General features: G+C 39.3%; 1 protein-coding gene across 1 annotated transcript; it reads left to right on the top strand.

Moving 5' to 3' along the window:
* Nucleotides 1-60: 60 nt before the first annotated feature.
* plekha3 (pleckstrin homology domain containing, family A (phosphoinositide binding specific) member 3) lies at nucleotides 61-23,500 on the top strand. Its single transcript, XM_080198906.1, has 8 exons — nucleotides 61-306; nucleotides 13,310-13,426; nucleotides 13,809-13,964; nucleotides 15,264-15,400; nucleotides 16,448-16,618; nucleotides 16,786-16,829; nucleotides 17,308-17,432; nucleotides 20,386-23,500. Exons 1-8 carry the CDS (start codon nucleotides 267-269, stop codon nucleotides 20,523-20,525), a joined length of 930 nt encoding a protein of 309 aa, XP_080055032.1. The 5' UTR covers nucleotides 61-266; the 3' UTR covers nucleotides 20,526-23,500.
* The last annotated feature ends 3,649 nt before the right edge of the window (nucleotides 23,501-27,149 follow it).

Below are 27,149 nucleotides of genomic sequence, written 5' to 3'. Positions count from 1 at the left end.
GCCCCTCCCTTGCGGTGTTAGGGCGGGAACTTCCGGTGCTGAGGGTGGGAGGGCAAAGGTTGACAGGGAGGGTGGGTGCCTGGCTATCGGGATGGTACTGAGAGAAGGATCTGTGTCTGAGGCCGGGGCCGCGGGCGAACCCAGGCCCGCGCAGCAATGAAAGCGAGAGCGCGGGCCGGACTGGATTGGGCCACTGGGGGGTTTGCTGCGGCCTGGATGTGAAGGCGAGCTGATGCTGAAGTGAGGCCGAATCGGAAGATGTGAAAATGGAAGGGATCCTGTACAAGTGGACTAATTACCTGACGGGTGAGCGGGGAGCATGCCGGGGCTGGGCGGGTGTTGAAGGTGTCTATCTCCCAGGGTGTATAAGTGAGGGGGATCGTGCAGTGATAATGATACCCGGTCAATAAGTTATGGCGAAGAGCGAAATACGATGTGTGCTAGAGAGCTGCAAAACGGGAAATACTGGACACAGTCAGCAGGTTTGGCAACATTTGCGGAGAAAGAAAGTTAATGTCTAAATGTGAAGAACTGTAGTCAGAGCTGGGAAAAGTTAGGAATGTTGTTGTTCTTGAGTAAATGAAAGGGAGGGTTTTGGGAGGATAACATGAACAAAACTGAATGTCTATTATAGCGTGCAAAGAAAGGAAAGATTAAAGACAGTAGACTTGGCACAGCGATAAATTAAGTGATAATAATGAAGGTAAAGAAATGAAAGGTGTGTCCAGAGGAATTGGGAATGGTAGAATGAACCCCTCCTAAAAGCGGAAACAAAAAAACTCTACATTTTAAAAAAAGAAACAAAATAGGAGCAGACGTTATGGTCTGTAATTGTTAAACTTAAGGTTGAGTTGGGAGAACTGTGAAGAGCCAAATTGAAATAAGAAGTGTTTTTGAGCTTTATTGGAGCATAACAATCTTTTTGAGCTTTATTGGAGCATACCGGAGTTGAGGGGGTTGAGCTATGAGGAGAGGCTGAATAAACTAGGCTTGTACTCGTTAGAGTTTAGAAGAATGAGGGGAGATCTCATTGAGACGTATAAGATGATGAATGGGATGGATAGGATAGAGGTGGAGAGACTCTTCCCGCTCAAAAAAGACAGTAGGACTAGGGGGCACAGCCTCAAGATAAAGGGGAGGCGGTTTAGAACGGAGTTGAGGAGGAACTTCTTCACTCAAAGGGTGGTGAATCTCTGGAATTCTCTGCCCGTTGAAGTGGTGGAGGCTGCCTCGCTAAATATTTTTAAGAAGCGGGTTGATGGGTTCTTGATAAAAGAGGGGATTAAGGGTTATGGGGAGAGGGCGGGAAAGTGGAACTGAGCCACGACAGATCAGCCATGATCTTATTGAATGGCGGGGCAGGCTCGAAGGGCTAGTTGGCCTACTCCTGCTCCTATTTCTTATGTTCTTATGTTCTTATAACAATCTTTTTGAGCTTTATTGGAGTATAACAATAGGCCAAGGATGGAAGAGTCTGCCTGAGAGCATGTGGAGAACTAAAGTCATGATGTGGGTATGCCGGCGTTGGACTGGCGTAAACACAGTAAAAAGTCTGACAACACCAGGTTTTAGTCCAACCTATTTATTTGATAATATTCTCACAAGCTTTCGAGGGGACAGCCTCTTTGTCAGGTGAATGGAGAGTTCTGGCCTCAGACAGAGCATATAAAGCACATAATCTCTAAACTGTCTGTGCTTTATATGCTCTGTCTGAGGCCAGAACTCTCCATTCACCTGACGAAGAGGCTGTCCCCTCGAAAGCTTGTGAGAATATTATCAAATAAATAGGTTGGACTAAAACCTGGTGTTGTCAGACTTTTTACTGTGAGAACTAAAGTGACAGGTGACTGGAAGTTCAGGACATGCTTGTGTACCGGATGGTGATAATCTGCAGAGCAGTCAATCTGACTGTGTTTGGTCTCCCCAGTGATGAACAGATCTATTTCAATCAGTTAATGTAGTAATTGAAATAAGTATATGTAAACATGAAAAGTGTGTTTGGAACTTAGGATGGTGAGTAGAGAGGAGGTAAAAGTGCGAGTGTCACATCTCCTGTGCTTGTGCGGAAAGGAACCATGCCAAAGGAAGGAGCTGTTGGTGGTAATTGAGAAATACACAACTGTATCATGGAAGGAATGGTCCCTCCAAATGCAAGAAAAAGGGAGGGTGGAATCTGCTGTCCTGGAAATAGCAGAGGATGGTCTGTTAAAAAATGGAAGCTAGTGAGGTGAAAGGAAGAGAGGGGCTCTATCTTGGATGGAGGGGGGAGGGGGAAGAGGAAGGGATGAGAGTGAAAATGTTAGAAATTGAACAGCCAAGGCCAAGAACCCTGTCAGCGAAGGGCTGGATGGTGTGCTAGTGATTGCTAGCTGTGGAAAAAGGAAAATATTAGAAATGATCAATTTTGCTTCCAATTTCCACCCCACACACTCCTTCATATTGTCAATTTCCAACACTTCTGTTCTTTGACTTCTGTCTCCTTTGCAGGTGATAGACTACTAATATTCATTATAAGCCCACTGACGTCCATAGCTACGTCAACTACAGTTCCTCTCGCCCTGCTTCGTGGAAGAACTTCATTCTATTATCCCAGTTCCTTCAACTGTCGCATCTGCCTCAATGTTGTTCTGTTTCCAAACTGCACTTCTAGTGATCTTTTTCCTGCACCAATGTTCCCTCCCACACTGTGCTTGACAGGGCATTTAACCATGTGCAATCCATCTCTCTCACCTCTGCCCTCGCCCCTTTCCCTCTTTTCCATAATCATCCCCTTTATCCTCACTTTCCACCCCTTCGCATTCAAAGGATTAACCCTTGCCAATTCTGCCAACTCCATAAAATTCATCTTCCCTTCAAACCTCTGTCAGTATTCCATAGAAATTGTTCCCTCCATGACACCCTGATCCACTCCTCCATCATCCCCAACTCCTTGTCTCCTTGCCATGGTGTGTACCTTCCCTTGCAGTTGCATAAGGTGTAACACTTGGTATTTTACCTCCTCGCCATCCAAGGCACCAGGAACCCCTTTTAGGTAAACCCATGATTTACTTGCACTGTCTTCAACTTAGTCTACTGTATTTGCTGCTCACATTGCCGCCTCCTTTACATTGGGAAGATTACACACATTTGGTGACTGATTTGTAGAATACCTTCGCTCAGTCGCAACCATGACCTTGACCCCCCGTCACTTGCCATTTTAACTCACCATGTTGCTCTCGAACCCACATTTTCGTCCCTGGCATGCTGCAGTGAAACGCAATACAAACTGGAGGAATGGAACCACGTCATCGATTTGATACTTTACAACCTTCTGGACTTAACGTTGAATTCAATAACTACAGACCATGAACACTCTCATAGAATCCCCACTGTGCCAAAGGAGGTTGTTCTGCCCATTGAGTCTACACCAACTCATCACATTTAATTTTGAATTCTGGGCAATTTGGCCAATCAACCTAATCTGCACATCTTTAGATTGTGGGAGGGAACTGTGGGAGCACCCAGAGAAAACTTATGTGGTCACAGGGAGATAAACAAACTACATAAAGAGTTCCTGAGGCTGGAATTGAACCCAGGTCCCTGCACTGAGGCAGCCTTGCTAACCACTGTGCTGCCACCCCATTTTGATTTTTTTTTAAATCTTACTTTTTTCCCCCAACCCCCTCTCCCCACAGAGGCATCTGTAACTTGTTATGGTTTGCTTGCATAGAGTACTGACCCTTGTTCTGCTCTTAACACATTCTGCTATCGTACCTTCTGCCACTATTAGCACTTTCTTTAGTCTTTAACATGACCATTAATCTTTGTATTGTATTTATGGCAACCTTGTCAAATATCATCTGCACTCCCACCTATCTCTGACCTTTTCTCCAACAGTAAAAGATTCACCACGTTTCTATCACAGCCTCAAGATAAAAGGGGGGCGGTTTAGAACGGAGTTGAGGAGGAACTTCTTCACTCAAAGGGTGGTGAATCTCTGGAATTCTCTGCCCGTTGAAGTGGTGGAGGCTGCCTCGCTAAATATTTTTAAGACGCGGGTTGATGGGTTTTTGATAGGAGAGGGGATTAAGGGTTATGGGGAGAGGGCGGGAAAGTGAAACTGAGCAGCGACAGATCAGCCATGATCTTATTGAATGGCGGGGCAGGCTCGAAGGGCTGGATGGCCTACTCCTGCTCCTATATCTTATGTTCTTATGTTCAACTCTGAAGAGGAGTTGTATAGACTCAAAATGTTAACTCTTTCTCTCTCTCCACAGATGTGGCCAGATCTGCTGAGTTTTTCCGGAATTTTCTGCTTTTGTTTCAGATATATTAGATGATGCATTGGTATAGCAAGTTCCATCTTCAGAAACCATGTAGCAGAGGGCAAATAATTGGGAGAAGAGTACTTGCAGGGTGTGAGGAGGTGTGGCCGAGATAGCTGTGAAAATCTTTTGGCTTATAGTGAAGATCCATTGATGGCCTACTCTCAGAAATGGAGACTGAAGTTTAGGAATGCAAGGGTTAGAAATGCAACAACTGAAGGTGAAAGAAGGTCAACTCGATTCCGAAAAAGAGTCATACTGGACTCAAAATTTTAACTTTGTTTCTGCACGGATGCTGCCAGACTTGTTGAGTTTTTTCAGAACTTCCTGTTTTTCTTTTAGATCTTTGCATTCACAGTAATCTGCTTTTATGTTCCAGAGCTTTTGAGGAACCAGGCCATTTTGGACCTAGTAATGTGAAATGAAACAAGATTCTTTAAAAATCTCTTAGTAAAGGTCCTTTCTGGCAAGCTTGATCATAACATTACTGAATTTTGCATTCAGTTTGAGTGAGAAGTGTGGGCTGCTGCATCTCAGATATGATAGTCAACTGACATTGTGGACAAAAATACTCAAATTCCATACAGCAATCTCCTTCAAACCTCCCTTCAAACCTCTGTCAGTATTCCATAGAAATTGTTTTATTGTTTTAATCTTTATTGTACCTTACCAGGTTACCACAAAAATACCAAGACTCCACCATAGAGTATCAAGAGCTCTATTACACAAAGTATCAAAACTGACAGCTTGGACCTAAATACAACTCATTAAGAGGCAAGGTGATCAGCCTCATCCCTTGGTGGGTTCTGATGTGGATAACGAAGGAGGTGAAGGAAAGTGTTAAATTAAAAGCGGAGGCGTTTAGAGTAGCTAAGAGTAGTGGGCGAGAAGAGGATTGGGAGAGGTTTAAATGTCAACAAAGATTGACAAAGTTGTTGATAAAGGAGGGTAGGAGAAACTATGAAGCTGGGCTAGCGCTTAATATAAAAAAGGATAGCAAGAGTTTTTATAAATATATAAAAAGGAAGAGGCTGGCTAGGGTGAACGTTGGTCCCTTAGAGGATGAGAAGGGGGACTTAGTGGTAGGGGATGGGGATATGGCGGAGGTCTTGAATAACTTTTTTGTTTTGGTCTTCACGGAGGAGGACGTGAATAATTTGCCGGATGTTAGAGATGGAAAGGTGGTAGGACTGGAGGGTCTCGATGACATTACTGTTACTAGAGAGGTGGTGCTCGACAGACTGGAGGGGCTGATTGTGGACAAGTCCCCAGGACCGGATGGAATGCATCCGAGGGTCCTGAAAGAAATGGCGGAGGTGATAGTGGATGCCTTGGTGGTTATTTTCCAGACGTTGCTGGATTCCAGGGAAGTGTCGGAAGATTGGAAAACGGCTAATGTTACGCCGTTGTTTAAGAAGGGTGCCAGGCAAAAGGCGGGGAATTATAGGCCGGTTAGTTTAACGTCTGTGGTAGGTAAAATGTTAGAATCTGTCATTAAGGAGGAAATTGCAAGGCATCTTGAAGGGAATTGCTTGATAGAGCAGACGCAGCACGGTTTCATTAAAGGGAAGTCGTGTCTGACAAATTTACTGGAGTTCTATGAGGATGTGTCTAGGGCAGTGGATAGAGGAGAGCCGGTGGATGTGGTCTTTCTAGATTTTCAGAAGGCGTTTGACAAAGTACCTCACAAGAGGTTATTGCAGAAGGTCGAGGGACATGGAGTTGGGGGTAGGGTGTTAACGTGGATAGAGGATTGGTTGTCAAATAGGAGGCAGAGAGTGGGGGTCAACGGGTGCTATTCGGATTGGCGGATGGTGACTAGTGGAGTGCCCCAGGGATCGGTGCTGGGGCCTCAGCTTTTTACCATTTATATAGATGATCTGGAGGAGGGAACCGAGTGTAGGGTGTCGAAATTTGCTGATGACACCAAGATTGGGGGAACGGCAAATTGTGCGGAGGGTGTGGAGAGTCTGCAGAAGGATCTAGATAGGCTGGGCGAATGGGCCAGGAAATGGCAAATGGAATTTAATGTTGGCAAGTGTGAGGTGGTCCACTTTGGTAGGAAGAATGGTAGGAAGGACTATTACTTACGTGGCGAAAAACTGCAGCAGGCGACGGTGCAGAGGGACCTCGGGGTCCTTGTGCATGAGTCGCAAAAACCCAGCTTGCAGGTGCAGCAGGTGGTCAGGAAGGCGAATGGGATGCTGGCCTTCATAGCGAGGGGGATTGAATATAAAAGTAGGGAGGTCTTGCTGCGGCTGTATAGGGCATTGGTGAGGCTGCAGCTGGAGTACTGTGTGCAGTTTTGGGCGCCGTACTTACGCAAGGATATTTTAGCCTTAGAGGGAGTGCAGAGGAGGTTTACTAGGCTGATGCTGGAGTTGAGGGGGTTGAGCTATGAGGAGAGGCTGAATAGATTAGGCTTGTACTCGTTAGAGTTTAGAAGAATGAGGGGAGATCTCATTGAGACGTATAAGATGATGAATGGGATGGATAGGATAGAGGTGGAGAGACTCTTCCCGCTCAGAAAGGATAGTAGGACTAGGGGGCATAGCCTCAAGATAAAGGGGGGGCGGTTTAGAACAGAGGAGGAACTTCTTCACTCAAAGGGTGGTGAATCTCTGGAATTCTCTGCCCGTTGAAGTGGTGGAGGCTGCCTCGCTAAATATTTTTAAGACGCGGGTTGATGGGTTTTTGATGAGAGAGGGGATTAAGGGTTATGGGGAGAGGGTGGGAAAGTGGAACTGAGCCACGACAGATCAGCCATGATCTTATTGAATGGCGGGGCAGGCTCGAAGGGCTAGTTGGCCTACTCCTGCTCCTATTTCTTATGTTCTGAGTCCCAGATCCAGGATGCTGCTGCTTTCCATTTCCTGTAGGTTGTTGCTCTTGATGTTTCTTTGTCTTTCCTTTTTATCTGGCACTTATCGTGCTCGTAGTCACATACTGTCAATCACTGCTGAATCGCTGTCTTTAAGTCATGACTGCTCAGGGAATCATGTTTATCTCGGGGTCTTGTTTCTGAGCACTTCCATTCACGGGCTCTGTTTTCAATCACTGTCCATCAGAGGCATTGCACAGACATGTCTCACGTGAGGTGACTGCCCAATCAGCAATTCCTGTTCCTTGCTGCAGGTTACAATTCTTATCCCGATGCAAAGTTAGCCTTTTGAACCAATAGTCTTTGCCGGTGTTTTCATGGATACCTGCTAGGGTATGCCATAACTAATATTTTAAACTTAAATAAAGGCAATTAGAAGGGTATGAAGACAGAATTGGCTAAATTGGACTGGATAAATAGGTTAAAGGCAAAACAATAGAGAAACAGTGGCAGACATGTAAGTAGATGTATTCATTTGAGGAAGAAAGAGTCCAACAGAAGGATGCACCAAGAAAGTTAAGAGTGGTATTGAATTGAAATGCTGTGAAGATTGATGGAAAGAAGTAGGGAGAGAATTGATTTGAAACTAGCAAACAATTCCTAAAACAGAATGGAAGGAGAAATTGGAGTATGAGAGAAAACTAGCAAGAAAAGGAAAAAGACAGTTTCTACAAGTACAGCTACTGGATTCGATATTCAGATGTTCGGGATTCGACATGTTATCAATTTGGAGATTTTATGGATTTTTTACTGTGCATTTATAAAACATGATGAAAGTATGAGAAATAAAGATTAAGAGGCTTTTATTTACTTTGTGTTTTATTTGCGTAAATTGCATCTCAGCGAAAAAACTCAGTTGCTGTATGGGCATAGGCTGCAGAAGTTGAAGGTTCAGATTCCATTGTACTACTTTTAAATATGTCCTGCAGCTTAAGTTGGCTCAAACAGGTGGGCTTTTCTTTCAAAAACAGCTTTTCTTTTCTGTAGACCTACATAATACGTGGCTCCATAACAAAGCACTTCGACTCAACCCCATGCATAAGTTCATAAGATATAAGAGCAGAATCTGGCTATTCGGCCCATCGAGTCTGCTCTACCATTTGATCGTGGCTGATATGCTCCTCACCCCCATTTTTCTGCCTTTTCTCCATAACCTTTCAACTCATTACCAATTAAAAATCTGTCTAACTCTCTTTAAATTTACTATCTGTCCCAGCATCCATCACAGTTTGGGATGGCAAATTCCACAGATTCACAAACCTTTGGGAGAAGTAATTTCTCTGTTTTAAATTTGCTACCCCTTATCCTAAGACTATGACCTCTCGTCCTAGAGTGTCCCACCAGTGGAAGCAACTGCTCCACATCTACTTCATCCATACATTTTATCATCTTGAATACCTCAATTTGGTCTCCCCTCATTTTTCTTAATTTCAGAATACAGTTCCCCTGTACTGCTTATACATTTGTCAGTAGACACTTTATTTCTGTTTATCCAACACATTATTTTCATCATTATCACTCTTGTTCTGTTTATTTTTGTTTGTGACCGTATCACATATCTCACTGTCAGTGAGGAAGGAGGTGAACTAGAGCACCATTGTCAGTGTTTAGACAGTCCTCAACCGCTTCTTCATCTAAGCTCAGCACTTGATAAATCCTTTGCATATCTTCAATTTTTTTCTCCTCAGACACCCAAAAACCACTAAAATCAGGTGCAGTTTCACTCACCATTTAAAAATCATAAGCTGTGCCATCCATTTATCAAAACATTTTGGAATAGATTGGTCCTTCACAACATTCCTGAGTGCATCTTTTGTATTGAATTCTTTCTGGAATTCCTTAAGTTCCAAGCCTCCTGTGCACTGAGAGCTCTTTGCAGGTTAATTCAGCCTTGGACCCAAATGCCCGCAGAATTCCTTTATCCATGGACTGGACAAATAAATTCCAAAAACGTTGTCGCGGATGATGAGCTCTGCAGTGGGATGTGCAGCATATTATCACAAAGTAATGTAATTTTGCAGCCCTGGCAAGACCCCACACTGATCATGAATTCTGGCTTCAGGGACAAAATGATTCTCGTACCAATCAAGGAAAATTGGCCTTATAAGAAACAGAAAAATTCTTGATCCCCTTAAAAGATCTAGGACTCTGACTTTTACCAATAATAAGCAATTTACACCTGTGGGTGCATGCTGCATTTGAACATAGTAAGAAGTCTCACAACACCAGGTTAAAGTCCATCTGGTTTATTTGGTAGCACAAGCCACAAACTTACAGAACGCTGCTCCATTGGCTTGTACTATCGAAAAAAGCAGTTGAATTTTAACCTGGCGTTGTGAGACTTCTTACTATGCTTACCCCAGTCCAACACCAGCATCTCCACATCATGGCATTTGAACATCCCAGTATAGTAAGCTGTTTGTTCCTTAAAATCTTTGAATCTCATTGCTGCAGTCTCATCCGCAGTTACATCAGTTTTCTTGGGAACGTGCCTCTAAGATAGAGGCCTCATCGATATTATACACTTTGCTGTTAGACCTTCTGACATTATTGTGGAAAATGCTTCTAATTATGCCTCTGCGGCTTGAAGGGCACCTGAAGCTTTTTGACTGCATACTTTGAATAGACAAAACACCATTGTGTTTTTAAACATTTGTTATACCAACGTAATGAGTATTTGCATGGTGTTGTTAAATGTGGTTCTTCATGGAACGCTTTCACTTTGCCACATAATAACTTGGCCCACGGTGATGATCAAATGGATATTTCTAGCTATGATGCTGCCTGATTCATTTAGTAGCACTTAGTCTGCGTGGATAGTCTTGACTGATGGAATGTTCTCCTATTATCCATTAATTAGGACAAATCACTGGCAGCATAAGCTTTAAGAAACTCCTCCTTTTGTTTCTTTAATTCATAAATGTCAATGTACCAGCACCATACTTTTCACTGAAGCATTGTTCTTTACCCAAATACTAACTCCATTTTCTGCTGATTATTTGTTTACCTTTTTGACATGAAACCAGGAATAATAAAGGCTAAAACTACAGAGAAACACCGTACAGGTAATTGATGTGGCAGTCAATAGTACCATTAAATAAGGTGAGAGCTTGACAAATTAATCTGCAAGTCATATTCAAATTGCTAAACATGGCGACGCTGTCAAATGCAGCCAATTTTTCGGGATGCCAGAAAAGGGGTCCAGTCCCTGTATATAAAAAGGGAAAGTGTAGTTAAAGTGAGCATTGGTCCCTTTGATGATAGGACAGTGGAATTAATAATGGGAAATGAGGAAATGGCAGAGGGTGTATTCTTCTTCGTAGTCGAAGACACAAAGCATTTCCCAAGAATAAAAGAAGATTAAGACATAAAACAATCAATATACTAGAGAAAAAATAATGAGAATTCTAATAAGACATGAGGTTGACAAGGGCTCTGGACCTGTTGGCTTGCATCCTTGCGCCTTAATGGAATTGGTTGCCGGATACGTTGGTTGTAATTTTTGAAAATTCTCTAGATTCTGGAAAATCCCAGCAGATTAGAAAACTGCAAATGTAATACCTTTGTTAAAGAAATGAGGAGACAGAAAGCAGGAAACCATAGGCCAGTTAGCCTAATGTCTGTCATCTGGGAATATGCTAGAATCCATTATTAAAGAGCTAGTAGTGAGACATTTGTTAGCTGCTTCACAGCTCCAGGGTCCTGTGTTTGATTCCTAGCTCAGGTCACTGTCAGTGTGGAGTTTGCACATTCTCCTCGTGTCTGCGAGGGTTTCCTCCGGGTGCTCCGGTTTCCTCCCACAGTCCAAAGATGTGTGGGTTAGGTTGATTGGCCATGCTGAGAAATTGCCCCTTGGTGTCTAGGGATGCGTAGGTTAGAGGGATTAGTGAGTATAATATGTAGGGATATGGGAGTAGGGCCTGGGTGGGATTGTGTTCGGTGCAGACTCGATGGGCTGAAGGGCCTCTTTCTGCACTGTAGGGTTTGATGTATTGTGATTTTCCAAATCATAGAATCAATCAGACTCAGCATGGTTTTGTGAAAAAGAGATTGTGTTTGACAAATTTGCTAGAGTTCCCTGAGATGTAACAAGCAAGGTGGAGCAAGTGGAACCAGGGGATATTGTGTATTTGGATTTTCAAAAGACATGCAATAAGGTGCCACATTGAAAGTTAGCATGGATGGAGGAGGACTGACTAACTAGCAGGGAATAGAATATAGGGATAAATGATTCATTTTCAAGATGGCAAGCTAATGAGTGGAGTGACACAGGGAGGATCAGTGTTGGGGCTCAGCTGTTCACGATCTATGTAATTACTTGGATGAAGGGACTCATTGTACTGTAGCCAAATTCGCTAACAGTATGAAGATAGATGGGAAAATACAAAGAATCTGCAAAGGAATATGGATAGGTTAACTGAGTGGGCAATAATTTGGCAGACGGAGTATAATGTGGGAAATTGCTGTATATTTGGGTGGAAAGAATAAAAAAGCAAAATATTTGAATGGGAAGAAGCTGCAGAATGCTGCAGGACAGAGAGATGTGTCCTTGTATGTGAACTGCCAACATGCTGGCCCAGCAAGAGATTAGGAAGCCAAATGGAATGTTGACCTTTCTTGCAAAGGATTTTTCTTGGACAATAACAGTAGGAAAGTCTTTCTACAACTACAAAGGCATTGATTGAGACCATACCTGAAGCACTGTACAGTTTGTCACCTTACTTGCATTAGGAGCAGTTCAGGGAAAGTTCACTGGGTCGATTTCTATGGTGAGGGATTGGTCTTAGGAGAAAAGGTTGAGCAAGTTGGGTCTGTACTGATTGGAGTTTAGACAAATGAGAGCTGATCTTATTGAAACCTAAAATTCTGAGAGAGTTTGAAGATAAATGCTGAGAGAATGTTTCCCCTTATGGGGGAAACTTGAATTTGGGGAGTTTTGAAATAAGGCTCTACCATTTAAGATGGAGATGAGAATTGTTTCTCTGAGTGCCATTAATGTTTGTAATTCTCTTCCCCAGCAAGGCTGATAAAGCCAGATTTTTGATCTACAAAGAAATCAAGTGTTATGGAAGGGCAGGCATGCAAGTGGAGTTAAGGCCACAGTCAAATCAGCTGTGAATTCATTGAATGACAGATCAGGCATGAAACAGAGTTCACGTTTAATTTTTTGAAATGGAGTGAGGGATTTTAAATTCTAAAATAAAGTATTTTCTCCCTAACTGCATACTCCTATCTAATCTTGAATAAGGCAATACTCAGGGATGCTGCTACTAATCCACCGATGACAGTATACTTGAGGGATCATCAGTTGAGTTTTTCTCTTGTATTATATTTGAAACTAGACCACATTAGCTTCACCCAGTATAACCTCTGAATGTACTGTAATCATTAAACTTTTTTTTAGAATGTATGAAGCAAAGTGAAGTATATTTGTCTTGGGAACAGAGTTCTTTTCTATTTCATATTCCAGTGCTGATATCAAATACACTCAGGTCGGGTTGTAACATGTCTGTTCCAAATTATTATTTTCCAAAAAGATATCTGCCCTGATTTGAAATCATAGAGGTTTACAGCATGGAAACAAGCCATTCGGCCCAACTTGTCCATGTCACCCTTTTAACCCTAACCTAATCCCAATTGGCTGCATTTGGCCCATATCCTTCTATGCCCATTGTATGCAAATGTAACATTTCCATTCTGGAGTTTAGAACTGTGTACATAGGAACTGGGTTCAGCCTGTCCAACATATTTCACATAGGAGCTTACAACTGGCAGAATACTTTTTAAATCATCTTTTCTTAGATTTGAATCAGGTTGCCAACATTTTGTTACCTTTACAGGGTTTACAAAGGGTTACCTTTACAGCACCTAATCCTACAGTAATTCATGCTCTGCTATTCAAGGATGTAGCCCACATGTACATCAATGACATTTAATATTTAAGATTTTTTTTTAGCATTACTGTTCAAAATTGGGACCAGAATAGCCTTTTACTTTCCATCTATATAGGTCAAAATAATTGGGTAGGATTAGTTCCAAAGAAATGAGTTCTTGTCCTGTGAACGTTGTTGCTTCAAAAAATTAGTTCGAATCAGATTTTGCAATTGTTATTTCTCTCTCCCAGGTTGGCAGCCTCGTTGGTTCATACTGGACAATGGCATACTTTCCTATTATGATTCTCAGGATGATGTTAATAAAGGCAGCAAAGGAAGTATCAAAATGGCTGTATGTGAAATTAAAGGTAAAGAATAACCTATTTCCCAAGTCAAAATATCGTGAATGAAAGTAGTTTATCATATACATTTCTTTTCAAACTCCTTGTGACATATTACTACTGTGGGATCTTCATTTTAGAGTTCTTTAAATTCTGTGTTTTAGAATTTAGGGCAAGATGCTCTAAGCATTGGTTTAATTCACATTTACTGAAGGTTCATCTTCAGAAAATCAAAACTTGATAATTTATCAGATTGCTTGTAAATCATTGTAGGTTGCTAACCTTTTTTATGGATGTTAGAGTACCAATTGTAGTTTTTAATTACAAATTTCCAAAAAAAATTATCGTAAGTATTTTGCATTTGGTGTACTACTAGAATATTTCATAAGTTATTTTTCTTTAAAATTAGTACATCCAACAGACAGCACACGAATGGAGTTGATTATTCCTGGAGAGCAGCATTTCTATGTGAAATCAGTCAATGCTGCTGAAAGGCAGAGATGGTTGGTGGCATTAGGAAGTTCAAAAGCATGTCTGACAGATACCAGGACTAAAAAGGAAAAAGGTAACATTAATTGCAAACGAGATTTGTAACACACAATAGAGGCAATTGTAAACTCTCTTTTGTAACTTTGTTTTCCTGATAAACTGTTGTGCAAATAATTAGGTTTTTCTGGTCACCCTTACACTATTTCTTATGCCCATTTTAGTGAATGTAACTGGATTAAGTCATTTGGAGTTGATTATATGAAATTGTCCAAAGTCAGCAAATCATTGATAGTGCCTACTAAACCCATTGTGATGATAGTGTGCTATTGCTATATTTTATGTTTAAGGGTATTGTTTTAACATTTAGCTTTTTTCTACAGGTAGTCAGTATATCTGGAGGGGATACAGCTCGGATGCTGTAGGAGAGTAGAATAATTTCTCATTGGGCCATGTAGTGTTTATTTACAAGAGCTAATCGAGTTTTGTTTATAAGTGAATTATTCCCCAAGGGTTTTTGATTAGGTTGATTGGCAGGAGCTAGGTAAATGATAATATATAAATATTAATAAATATATAAATACCAATAAATATAGTAAATGGGAGGAACTAGGTTTGTAGCAGAGGAAGACAGCTTTCAGTTCTGGCTGAGGTTTGTTTTGAAGACAGGTTTTCTACAAACTGCTCTCTCCACAAAAATCTCTCACTGCTTCAAGGCTGTTTACACTCGTAGCAAGTATATTTATGTTCCTAACTGAATTTAAAGTGGAATTTTAAGCCTGTAAGAGAATGTCGTATATTTGGAACTGAAACAGTAATAAATTAGAAATTAAATAATTTCTAAGGAAGGAAATGTTTTCCTTCATTTTTAACTATTGTTCAACCCTTAATAGTTAAGCTCCATTATTTGTTAGAGTTATACTTAAACAGTGTTATTAAATAAAGTTTGCTTTATTATAAGGTATCCCTAATTTGTCAGTGGAATTAATCCTGGAGTGAAGCATCTGATCCTCACATTTATGCCAAAATAGAAAAGTAGTTGGGGTCTAGTCTGGCTTCTTAATGTAATTTGGGATTCTGGTCCAGGACCCTTACACCATGCTGATTAGGAAAATAAAAGTAAATGCAACGATTATAACTTTTTAGATATATGTTCAAAAACATCAGTTGCTGTCTGAAAGTTACCAATTTTCATTTTGTAAATTACACAAAGTTGCAAAAAAAAAATAGATTGATGTTGGTACTGTATTCTCTTTCCTTATCAGTCCATTCAAATTAATCCATTCACTCTTGCTGAACAAACTGATACTGAGCTCGTTTGTGTAAATGAATCCATTGGCTTATCTGTAAATTGTGCGCTTTTATTTGAATTCTCTAGAAATCAGCGAAACCAATGAGTCTCTCAAAACTAAGATGTCAGAACTTCGGTTGTACTGTGATTTATTGATGCAGCAAGTTCATACAATACAGGAGTCTGTCAGACAAGACCAGCCAAGTTTCTCATCCTCTGCTGAGGTATGAAGTATCAGAAGATAAACTGATAGATGTTAGATTTGGTAAACATGTAATTAAATTTCCTACTCTCGTGGATGTGCAGTGGACTGTTGGGCCATAATCAGAAGCTCCTGAGTCAAACTGCCTTATGGTCAGTCTATGACTTTCTTTTGTTGACAAGTTGACACTTGTTTTGCTATATGTAAATCATTCTACCAGGTCATCGAAATACATAAAAGCTACAATATAAATGGATCACAAGTCCAAAGAAGTTTATTTAGTAGTGTCACAAGTAGGCTTGCAATAACACTGCAATGAAATTATTGTGAAAATCCCCTAGTTGCCACATTCCGGTGCCTGCTGGGGAATATGGAGAGAGAATTTAGCATGCCAATATATCTAACCAGCACGTCTTTCGAGGAAACCCGCACAGACACGGGGCAAATGTGCAAACTCTGCACAGACAGGACCGAGGATTGAACCTGGGTCCAGCGGGCTGTGAGGCTGGAGCACTAAGCACTGTGCCACCATGCTGCCCATTCATGTTGGTGCTGATCTTTCATCCAAGGAAAAAGTTCTGTTTGCATTTACAGAACTTGTACAATGTCCCTTCATCCACCTGTCAAAGATAATCTTGAATGTTGACAGTTTGTGCCGTAATCATCTTCTCTGGAAGTGAGTTCTATAACCTCACTATTTCTGTGAATATTATACAAAAGAGTAGATGCTCTCTCCTCTTTTTCTGCTTACTTCATTATCAGGTTAAAGTGTTTATCTATCTTTCTGCTACAAGTTTGTGAATTAATGAACAGTTACCCAGCTAAGTCTGTAAAATAAACAAAAACTGAATTCCTATTCCAATAATACAAGTTGGGTAAAGTGCTGCTTCATATTTCATAACTTAAAAACATTTTGCTTGGAATCTATAAATTGCATCAAGCTTTTAGGTTCCTGCGTAGCTTTGTATTTGGATTAATACAGATACACGACAACGATCAATTGTACAGTCTACATTTAAAGTATGTTGTGAAATCTCTACATTTAAATAACATTTTGTTTGTTTCGTAGAACATGAGTGAAGCCTCATCCTTGCTCAGTGCCACTTGCAATACCTTCATTACAACTCTTGATGAGTGTATGAAAATAGCCAATGCCAAGTTTAAACCAGAAATGTTCCAATTCTCTCTCACTGATCCACTTGTCTCTCCTGTATCACCATCACCTGTTCAGATGGTTCGGGTATGATACTATTAAAAAAAAATTTTCTAATGTTTTTGCAATTTGATTACTGCTATTTCTTGTAAAACTTTGTCTTTTTCATGACTTGCACCTGATGTAAATTGAGTTGTGATACAAGCTTAATTTAGATGATTTTAAAGTTGGTAACTTTCATTTTGATATTGCAGATGAAACGATCCATTAGCCATCCTGGTACCATTCTTTATGATAGGTAAGGGAAAGGAATTATATTACTGGTTGTAGTTTCAAATTATATTTGGGTACTGGTAATTGTGATCGTTAATGATGAGACCTTTTTAACTATAGTATTTTCTATCCCAGCATGTTGGTATTGTCACTGATGCAATATAAGTATGTTGTAGAATGTGCTGGCAATCAACATTTGCAGTAATGATAGAGTTCTTAATTCCTCAGTGTAACTGTGCCCTGATATTGTTAGCATAAAGCTGGTCACAATTGATTTGAATGCAAGCAAGGACAGAACAGGATATGAATGCTAATGATGTTTAATGTCTTAATTTTTAGCTTCTGGTTATAAAAGATTCTATTTTAATGTAGTTATGAGTTTGGACTTTATTATTCTGGTTGCCGGTCCGTCACCATTCAGCAGTTTGACTTATCTATTTTATACTTGAATGATTACTTTCCTGAACATGTTTTGTGTTGAAATTAAATGTTGTCTTCAACAGGAAACTGAACACTAATCACCAAAAGGAAGCAATTATTGTGACACCACATGGTGAAGAACATAGGAGAATATGGGTGTATTCAGGTGCTGAATCATGCAGCGATAGTGTTCTTGAACATGCAGAAAGTAAGCAAGCAAATCGATCCCTTCTTTGAGAAACCTTAGGCGTCATTATTTGTATAAATTGTCAGTAAAGCATGTCCTTATGATACTTCCAATCAAACATCACTCACTTGTTTAGAAATATCTGTGGCCATGGTGCCATCAGTTCCCTCTGCAACTTTGACATAGTTGGCCTCAATGCCCCTTTTCCTGCCAGACGTTGGTGCCAATGGTGGCTTTTTCTGCAATAGTGTGGGACTTTGAGAAAAAAGGCAGGCTGTTGGGGGTTCTACATCGTATTGCTGGCGGGCATCCTCTGATTTGCTTGCCCCATCATCAACTCAGCAAAGCAATGATCCAGGCATCATTTTTAAAAGCTGGCCCAGTGCACAGCAAATGTCTACCTGATCTAAGAACATAAGAACTAGGAGCAGGAGTAGGCCATCTAGCCCTTCGAGCCTGCCCCGCCATTCAGTAAGATCATGGCTGATCTGTCGTGACTCAGTTCCACTTTCCCGCCCTCTCCCCATAACCCTTAATCCCCTTGCCTATCAAAAACCTATCAACCCGCATCTTAAATTTATTTAGCGAGGCAGCTTCCACCACTTCAACAGGCAGAGAATTCCAGAGATTCACCACGTTTTGAGTGAACATAAGAACATAAGAAATAGGAACAGGAGTAGGCCATCTAGCCCTTCGAGCCTGCCCCGTCATTCAATAAGATCATAGCTGATCTGTCGTGGCTCAGTTCCACTTTCCCGCCCTCTCCCCATAACCCTTAATCCCCTGTCTTATCAAAAACCCATCAACCCACGTCTTAAAAATATTTAGCGAGGCAGCCTCCACCACTTCAACGGGCAGAGAATTCCAGAGATTCACCACCCTTTGAGTGAAGAAGTTCCTCCTCAACTCCGTTCTAAACCGCCCCCCCCTTTATCTTGAGGCTGTGCCCCCTAGTCCTACTGTCTTTTTTGAGCGGGAAGAGTCTCTCCACCTCTATCCTATCCATCCCATTCATCATCTTGTACATCTCAATGAGATCTCCCCTCATTCTTCTAAACTCTAACGAGTACAAGCCTAGTTTATTCAGCCTCTCCTCATAGCTCAACCCCCTCAACTCCGGCATCAGCCTAGTAAACCTCCTCTGCACTTCCTCCAAGGCCAAAATATCTTTGCGCAGGTGCGGCGCCCAAAACTGCACACAGTACTTCAGCTGCGGCCTCACCAATGCCCTATACAGCTGCAGCAAGACCTCCCTACTTTTATATTCAATCCCCCTCGCTATGAAGGCCAGTATCCCATTCGCCTTCCTGACCACCTGCTGCACCTGCAGGCTGGGTTTTTGCAACTCATGCACAAGGACCCCGAGGTCCCTCTGCACCGTTGCATGCTGCAGTTTTTCGCCATGTAAGTAATAGTCCTTCCTACCAAAGTGGAAAACTTCACACTTGCTAACATTAAATTCCATTTGCCAGTTCCTGGCCCATTCGCCCAGCCTATCTAGATCCTTCTGCAGACTTTCCACACCCTCCGCACAATTTGCCGTTCCACCAATCTTGGTGTCATCAGCAAATTTCGACACATACACTCGGTTCCCTCCTCCAGATCATTTATATAAATGGTAAATAGCTGAGGCCCCAGCACCGATCCCTGGGGCACTCCACTAGTCACCAACCGCCAATCCGAATAGCACCCATTGACCCCCACTAGCATCCTGCTAAATACTGAACCAAAATAGTTAGAATGCTTCCATTCAACTAAAGTGAATATAAATTGTGGTCATGATACATGCAATGATACGAGCTGGTAACGTGTATGTGAAAATATAGGTCCTTACATAGAAAATAGGAGGAATCAGCTATTTGGCCCAATGTTTTCATTTATAGGGAAGAGCATAACTAGAGCCCAACAATGTAAGAAAGCCATCGAGAATTTCAGTAGAAATTCAAAAGGAATGTCTTTACCCAAACAGTGGTGAGAATGTGCTACTACATAGGGAGTGGTTAAAATGAATAGTATGCATGCATTCAGGGGGAAGCTAGGCAAGCATAAGAGGAAGAAGGGAATAGATTTGGATGAGGATAGATGGGAGGGGGCTCAAGTGGAACATAAATGCCAGCTTGTGCCAAATGACCTGTTTCTGTGCTTTATATCCTATGTAATTCTATGTAAACGATGAACAAAATCACATGAATTAAGCAAATTTAATTTCACAATTGTATAACTTCTTAGAATATACCTATTGAACTGCTTTTTATAAAATGGAAATAATATGGTGATTTTGACAGGTGGTTATTTTAAGGATGGGACAGAGTAGAACATAGTGGACTGTTTCCAGTGATTGTGATGATTAGATTGAGGAGATATAGGTATAAAAATTAAATGTAAGGAATTTTGTATAAAATGCAACATTTTTTGAAGATTACAAAACTGTGGAACACAAGGAGAAACCAACTCAACATTCCTGAATAATTTTGGCAAATGATTAAAGGCATAGAAATTTGGAAACGGGATTGTGTACGTTGACTATCAACACTGATCAGTTGGGCTGAGCGAGCTGTTTACGTAAACGATTGCTTGACATATGACCTTGTTAATAATTCACTGCTACTTCACAACATTAAATGAACATAAAATGTAGGCAGATATCTAATAGTATAGCTGCTGTTAGGTAGAGTGTTGGATGTACTTCAAAGCATGCTGCAGTGGGTTTAAATTGCACTAATGATTAATACTCAGCCACTGGTCATGAAGGCAGGACTTTGATTGAAACATTGAAGAAACTGACTTGGCCCGTCTGTGCTTAGAATAAGTGTACCTTCTTGGCTATGTGCAAGGCACAACTAAGCCAAATTGGAGGATTTTAATATCCGTTTACTCTCTTATTTGAAGTTAGATGCTTGGAAGTTATATTTGTGGAGGTAAAATGTACGCTTTGAACCAAGATTATAAACTTTTATCTTTCAACCATTTGCAGAGACTGCTCAGATTACTTGCAGTTCCTCACCGACTGCAAATGGTGAATTCCCTCCAATGGCCATTCCAGAAGAAAATATTGCAAACTCGAGGAATAAATTATCTGAGACAGAGAGTCTTTTTGTTGCACTTTCAAGTTGAAAACATGTGAATTAAAATGGATTAAAAAGATGCTCACTCTGCTGATATTGCAGTTACTGCTGGCATTTAGGTATTCCAATAAGGTGAAATGGATCTGCAGTTTCCCAGTTAAATGACTTTCTCTGCACTTTACTACATAAAATCAGAAAAGTTGACAAGCTTACCTAATCTGATTTCTATTATATATTTTCAGCAAATTACAACTGTATTTTCTACACTGTATTGTGGAATCTGTTGTTTATTGATGGTCTGGTCTAGGACTTATTCACACATAGCAAGGTGTCATTAAAAGTTGGTCACAACAGTGATACTTGATTGAAAAAATGAGGATATAACATGTGACAACACAGTAGTGCTAGAGATGTGTACTTTTGTGACTGTTGCCAGGACAAGTTTGATACCATGAATTGAATCCTTAGGGTTGTACATGTCCATTGTTTGCACCTATCTATCCAGGAGGGATGTACATTTTGAAGCAATTGCTGTTAAATGTTGATCTTTGTTTAGACCTTTTATTTAATTTGGTGTTTGTACATTTTGAATGGAATCTTTGTTACATACATCAGTGCTGTACACTGTCTTAGGATGAGGTTTGGATTTTGCTTCATCTTTTCTAGTAGCAGCCAATTAGTACTGGTTATACCAGAACTCAAATACTTGTAGAAACAGCTTCCAGAACACAACATGGTTAAAACTAATGTGTTCTGCACTATATTATAAAATCTTTTGTAAAAGAGACACGAGTAAATTCTTCCCAATTCAAAGTGTATGCAGTTTAGCGGAGATGGTAAACGTAGTGTATTTTATATCCAATAAAAATAGATTAATGAATGACTATGGAAACCCTGAAACAAAATGTTACTGGCAATGACTTAGATGTAATCTTTATATGAGCGTCTCCAGCTGAGGTAAATAGTAGAGCTTTTCTTTGAAATTGATGTATCTATGATAATTTATTTATCTGAGATAGAATTAATGTGTTATTTTCCAGTGGTCAAAAGGCATTATAGTTCAGAGTTATTTTTCTTCTTACTGTTTCCTTCCCATAACCAGTTGTTTTCTGCTTATTTGCAGAGATGTAACTGGCTGTGCAATTCAAAGTTCTTGCATTTCTTTATCTGTTGCGCCTTTTTTTAAGCAGAGAGGACATAGATATTTGAGGAATGAAATGCGGCTCTCTCCAAAATGTTGTTTAGACAAGTGCATTTAAATTAGAACAAAATGTAGTTTTGTTAAAAAAAAATTAGAATGGCAATTCATTTATTGTCCAGTTAGCCAAAAAAAATCAGTTCAAGAAACCTCTTCTACCTGTTACTTCATTTGCTTTATATTTGCCAATCAATTTTGTTTAATTGTTTAGTTTTTTTCTACAAATCTGCCTCTTCCAGTCTGAAAAATACCATTACGAAAGTGGGGGAGAATTTTAGCAAACAAGAGGAAACAAAATTGTGGACATAATCTTTGTTCTGCTACATATTGGACGAAAATTCAGATTAATAGCACTCCAGTTCTTTGAGATCACATCTTTCTTCCTTGTTATAGGTTTAAGTTATCAAAACATTTGAACTGTGACGTGTGTATTTTATCTAAAGATTGACAGCCCAATTTGGATAATATAAACTTATGAGCAATATGTATAAATTCTATTTCAAGCATGTTAGCACTATCTGAGAATAGTATATCCATGATGTCCTAACTCCTTGTGCAAAGTATAGCACTTTAATCTCCAAAACTCTGTAGCAAATTTCAGAAATTGCCTAATCTCGGTTCATTAATCAACTCCAGCTTTTAAAGGTCAAGAAAGTATTAAGCAAGTAAAAATGTTAGCATTTACATGCATCAGTAAATAATGGAGTTGATTGAACCAATTGGTTACATATGGATGTAAATGGTTAACCATGCCATCATTTTGTGCTGTGTATATTTTTTCATAAATATTAAATACTGTGAATATTAAGAATTTGCATGCAAAATTCAATTGTTAAAGGAATAGAATTTTATATCGAGCAATATCTTTGAAAATACATCAGTTTGGGTATTTAAGCTTAAAATACATGATTTTGCAGCTTGACCAATATTTTAGTGACTTTATCCAGTGAAAAACTGAGTCTCATGTCAAGATGTTTGGTTTATGTTAAGTTAACTAGCCTCCTGCTGAAGCAGTGATCAGGATGGTACAATTGAGCTTGGCATCCTGTGTGGCAGAAAGGAAAAATTAATCAGTATTTCAATTATCAACTACTATTGACCTTGCCTTTCATTTTCTTAGCTCATGCATGTAGATGTGGGGAACATGGAATCGAGCTCAAATTTGATATCTCCCACTGCACAACCCAATTTTTTTTCCCACATCTAATGGTCAGATAGTATGTTAACATTGACTGTTTTGGTTCACATGTAAATAATGGCCACTTGGATAAAGTAATAGATTGAACCCAAAGCTCATCATCAGGAAGGGAGGGAAGAAAGTAGATGGAGAAAGAAAATTTCCCATTTATTTGTGTCTTAATAGATGTAGCACTAAGTTCTATTAGTGACATTTTTTGCTATTAAAATTTAGAATGATAGAAAAATTACCACACTTGTTGAACCTTGATGCTTCTCAGTAATATAGTTTAACAATTTAAAGTTTAGCACATTAGATTTGGAGATTTAAAAGAGGAAGAGAACTTCAAAAGGAAAGATTTTATCTAATGCACTATAGAGTAGGCATTTTGAAGTATTATAATCTTAATTAATGGGTAATCCTGAGCCATTAAGATCTCAACATGGTTGATTTACAATGTTAACGTGTACAGTGTTAAATTTTGCTTTCAGTGAATGTAAAATAGATTCCAGGAGATGGATTTTGCCATGTCTGTATGTCCATTAGGATGTGTTGGTTTGGCATGTGAAATAGGTTTCATTGCTGATCACTATCTGCTATCTTTCAATTACATTTCTTTGTATAAAGAAATTAAACTTTCATGAAAATACTTTTGGTCAAGCTTGAAATGTTATTTGCATTGAGAAAATAACGAGGGAAAACACCTCCCCTTTAGAGAGGTATACACAATCAAAGTTGTAGCTCTGCTGATGAGAGGTGATTGAATATTTCAACAGTCTGTACTCTAATATATTCAATCAATTATGCTAATTGTGTTTACCCAACAGACTAGATCTTTTACATGTTAGTAGAACTTGAAGAGAATAACTAATAGGAAACATAGTGACATTAAATGTTATACTAATAATAGTTTGAATTAAAGTTGAGTTCTGAATGTTAAGCTTATGTGGGGAAGGGGTGTACTGTTAATATGCTGATTTACTACTCACTTTTTCAGTCACATTGATAAGCTCAGTGGTGAGATTTATATAATCTGAATAAATTTTTGCAATTTTCATTAACTATTGAACTTTTTTATATAACCTTATAAAATAATTTGTAACATTGATAGTATTTGTTATCTCCAAAACCAAATATTGAATCCTTGATTACTGAACAACCAAATTTTGGTTGAGCAGTTCTATCACTAACACAAATAGCCACTGTTTTCCTTAAAGAACTTCTCCAATATATCACAGCATCTATAAATTAGAATATCTGTCTTGGTAAATGATTTGCCTAGGTCTACTATGTACACCCTCCAAAACTACTCCTTATATTGACTATATATGTAGACTGAATTAGTCACAAATGGCATACATTTTACCAGCAACCTTTTAGATCAACATGTAATTTGTAATTATAATTAAGCAATCTTGGAATTTTTTTTTAACCAACTCTTGAGCATTTACTCACCAGTGCCAAATTCTACCTGTACACTTTGCTAAACCACATTTGATGCTTTATTTTTGGAGTGTACCGTTCCAGACCATATTTGAATCTTGCATACATAATAAATCATGCATAGATATAGAATTTAACTACACTGCAAAACAGGTCTCAAATGCATTTAAGTTCATTTAGTCCACATGCAGATGCAAAGGATGGGATATTGAGGATATACTGTGTGAGATAAGATATTCCTGTTCTTTAACTCAACATTGAAATTTTAAAATTTGGGAAGCCAGTATATTCAACTATAGCAATAAAATCTAGAAAATGAAAGATAGAGATATGGAAGCATTTTGATTTCTCTAAACTGTTTTCTGAAGTCTGAGAAAATTCTGAATAGTTATGTTTAAGATTGCCACAAACATTTAAGTATTACTCTTTAATATATTCCTATTATGACGGAAGTCCATTAATCAATGCAACCAGAAATCTGTGAATCTTGTTATAAGAAGACATTTGAGTATCTTAGAACAGACCACAGTATGGCTTTAAAATACTTTTTAAATTGAGAAATTATATCATGTTAGATAGTTATCTTTAAACATTTGGGCTCTATTCAATGACCAACAGAAACCTGTGCCAATTAGCCAATGCTTTTAACTTTTCACAAGTACTAAAAGACTACCAGATGTGGTTGTTAAAGAAGAGGTATGTACTGTAGGAATGTAGGTATTTAGGTTTGGATATTGTTCAATTATGATTAACATTTTTTGTGGCTCCAATTTCTTGCTATATAAAATCAGGCAGGCTTGGTTTGTTTAATCAGTTGGACCAAAATCTATATTCAGGTATATTAACTAATTTTTTATAACTATAAAGAGAAAATAATGGGGTTATATATATAAACACTGAAGGGAATACTTTAACTTAAGATTTTTTGTATACTTAATTGAACATTTTAAATGTCCTGAACACTGAAAACATGATCTGTATTGTAAGAATAAAAACTTGCCATTGCTACTTTGTCTATGGTTTTTTACCTTGTTTCCTATCTGAATTTTAATTGATCAAAATAAAATGGGAAAACATTCCCGAGACTGCAGAGCTCAAATACTTGTACATAATGAGTAACATGCAGTGATGCACCTAATTTTGAGTTGGAAAGCCATAAATATAGCGGGTTCACAAATATTGCTGTTATAAAAGTTGAAGCTTATGGGTTTATTAATCTAATAATGCCCTAACCCTCTAGATTGAACAGTACAGCAAAGGTGATTGTCAGCACCTATATGCATCATCTGATTCGTGCTATTGTAAATCTTTTCTGTGTTCTCAAAAAAAAGTTTCATCTTGAAAGTCTAGTCCTAAATAGTTATGTATGTTTTATTGTTTTGTTATCCCTGGAGCATAAAATCTAGAAAAGAACAAAATAATTCAATACTAGTTTAAAATAATAGCAATATGGTGTCCTTTCTGATGGTGATCACTTGTGTGTGAACAAAATACTTATTCTAAAACAAATACCTAAAGAAGAAATGATTGATGCCCAATAACATTCTGTTACTACAGTGCTGTGCTTGCCAAGATTGCAAATCTTGTGAATTCATCCATAGAAAAGATTTTTACTGTTGAAAAACTTTTTCAGAAGCCTGAATGTGATGGTGATAGGAAATAATTGAGCAGGCTTGTGAGATTTAAATTTATTTTGGCATGTGTACTTTTTTTTAAAGAAACATCATCCAGCTGGTACTTTCCTGGTTCCATTCTTATCCATCTAATTGTAGCCAGAGTATCACTTGCCAAGCTTCTGCACCACTATCTCTGATGCAATCCTAGGATCCATTCTTGCCCCCCCGCCCCCAGTTCCCATTTCTGTAAATTCTCCATCACAATTGTCCAAGATTTTGATTCTCATTCTGGCTGTTTGAAATCCTTGATTTTAACTGCCCACCATTATGGTTAGGCCTTCAACAGCTGAGACCCTTAACTCAGGAATTATTTTCCTAAATGTCATTGTCTGTCCACCTCTCTGCTCCTTTAAAATGTTTCTTAAATGTTACCTGTTTGACTAAGTTTTTGGCCATCTCTGCTCATGTGGCAACACATGACATCAGGCCACCTAACTCCTATGTCAAACTCCTTGGGTATATTTGGTATATTAAAGGTGCAAAATAAATACAGGTTTGACAGCACTGGGTTTTTGGTTATGTTGTCCTTTCTCTGGCTGTCGACTCCTGTTCCGGTTTCTAACTGCACATTCCTGACTCTGGAGTTGTGGCTGCAGATTCTTGGTTTGATCACCACTTTCGGAATCAAAATGCAGCAAGCCTTTATGTGAATAATTTATGTGTTGTTTCTGGCTGTGCTGTACTTGGATATCTTAAGTGCCTAAAAGAGTTTCAGGATGCATATAAGATGCTCTAGGGCACATGTTGTAGTTGAATAAGCCTTATTATACTTGTTCAACTTCTCATGCTGCGTCATGCATGAATGAAGAAGACAGCCCTGATCACCAGTTCACTAATCTAATACTGAGCTTTGAGTCATGAGGGCTCCATGGGTGAATTATCACAGAGAGTTAGTGTTCCCCGAGTATGTGCAATAGGTTATCAACATTGCATAGTAGGTTCCCACCAATAGAAGGGAAATTCTTTCTGCATATAAAAAAGGATTTGAAGTGACAGCTGAATCAAAGGATAAGGGCAACAAGCACATGGGAGCACCATCACCTGCATCTTGCTGTTCAAGTCACACATCATTCTGCTCCTTCATTGCTCGATCAAAATCATGGAACTGCCTATCTAATAGCACTAAAAGGGTGCTTCCACAACATGGACTAAAGCGGATAAAGAAGGCAGCTCACTATC

Source organism: Carcharhinus amblyrhynchos, chromosome 11 (assembly GCF_965287045.1).
Source record: "Carcharhinus amblyrhynchos chromosome 11, sCarAmb.v2.hapA, whole genome shotgun sequence".
NCBI classification, from domain to species: domain Eukaryota; kingdom Metazoa; phylum Chordata; class Chondrichthyes; order Carcharhiniformes; family Carcharhinidae; genus Carcharhinus; species Carcharhinus amblyrhynchos.
This window is presented reverse-complemented; position numbering and strand designations above follow the sequence as displayed.

Bases quoted from the DNA above. Each gene is read 5' to 3' on its own strand.
- plekha3 (XM_080198906.1), top strand. From the start codon at position 267: ATGGAAGGGATCCTGTACAAGTGGACTAATTACCTGACGG. The intron at 307-13,309 runs GTGAGCGGGGAG...TCTCTCTCCCAG, and splicing joins GTGGACTAATTACCTGACGG to GTTGGCAGCCTCGTTGGTTC. The intron at 15,401-16,447 runs GTATGAAGTATC...TTTGTTTCGTAG, and splicing joins GTTTCTCATCCTCTGCTGAG to AACATGAGTGAAGCCTCATC.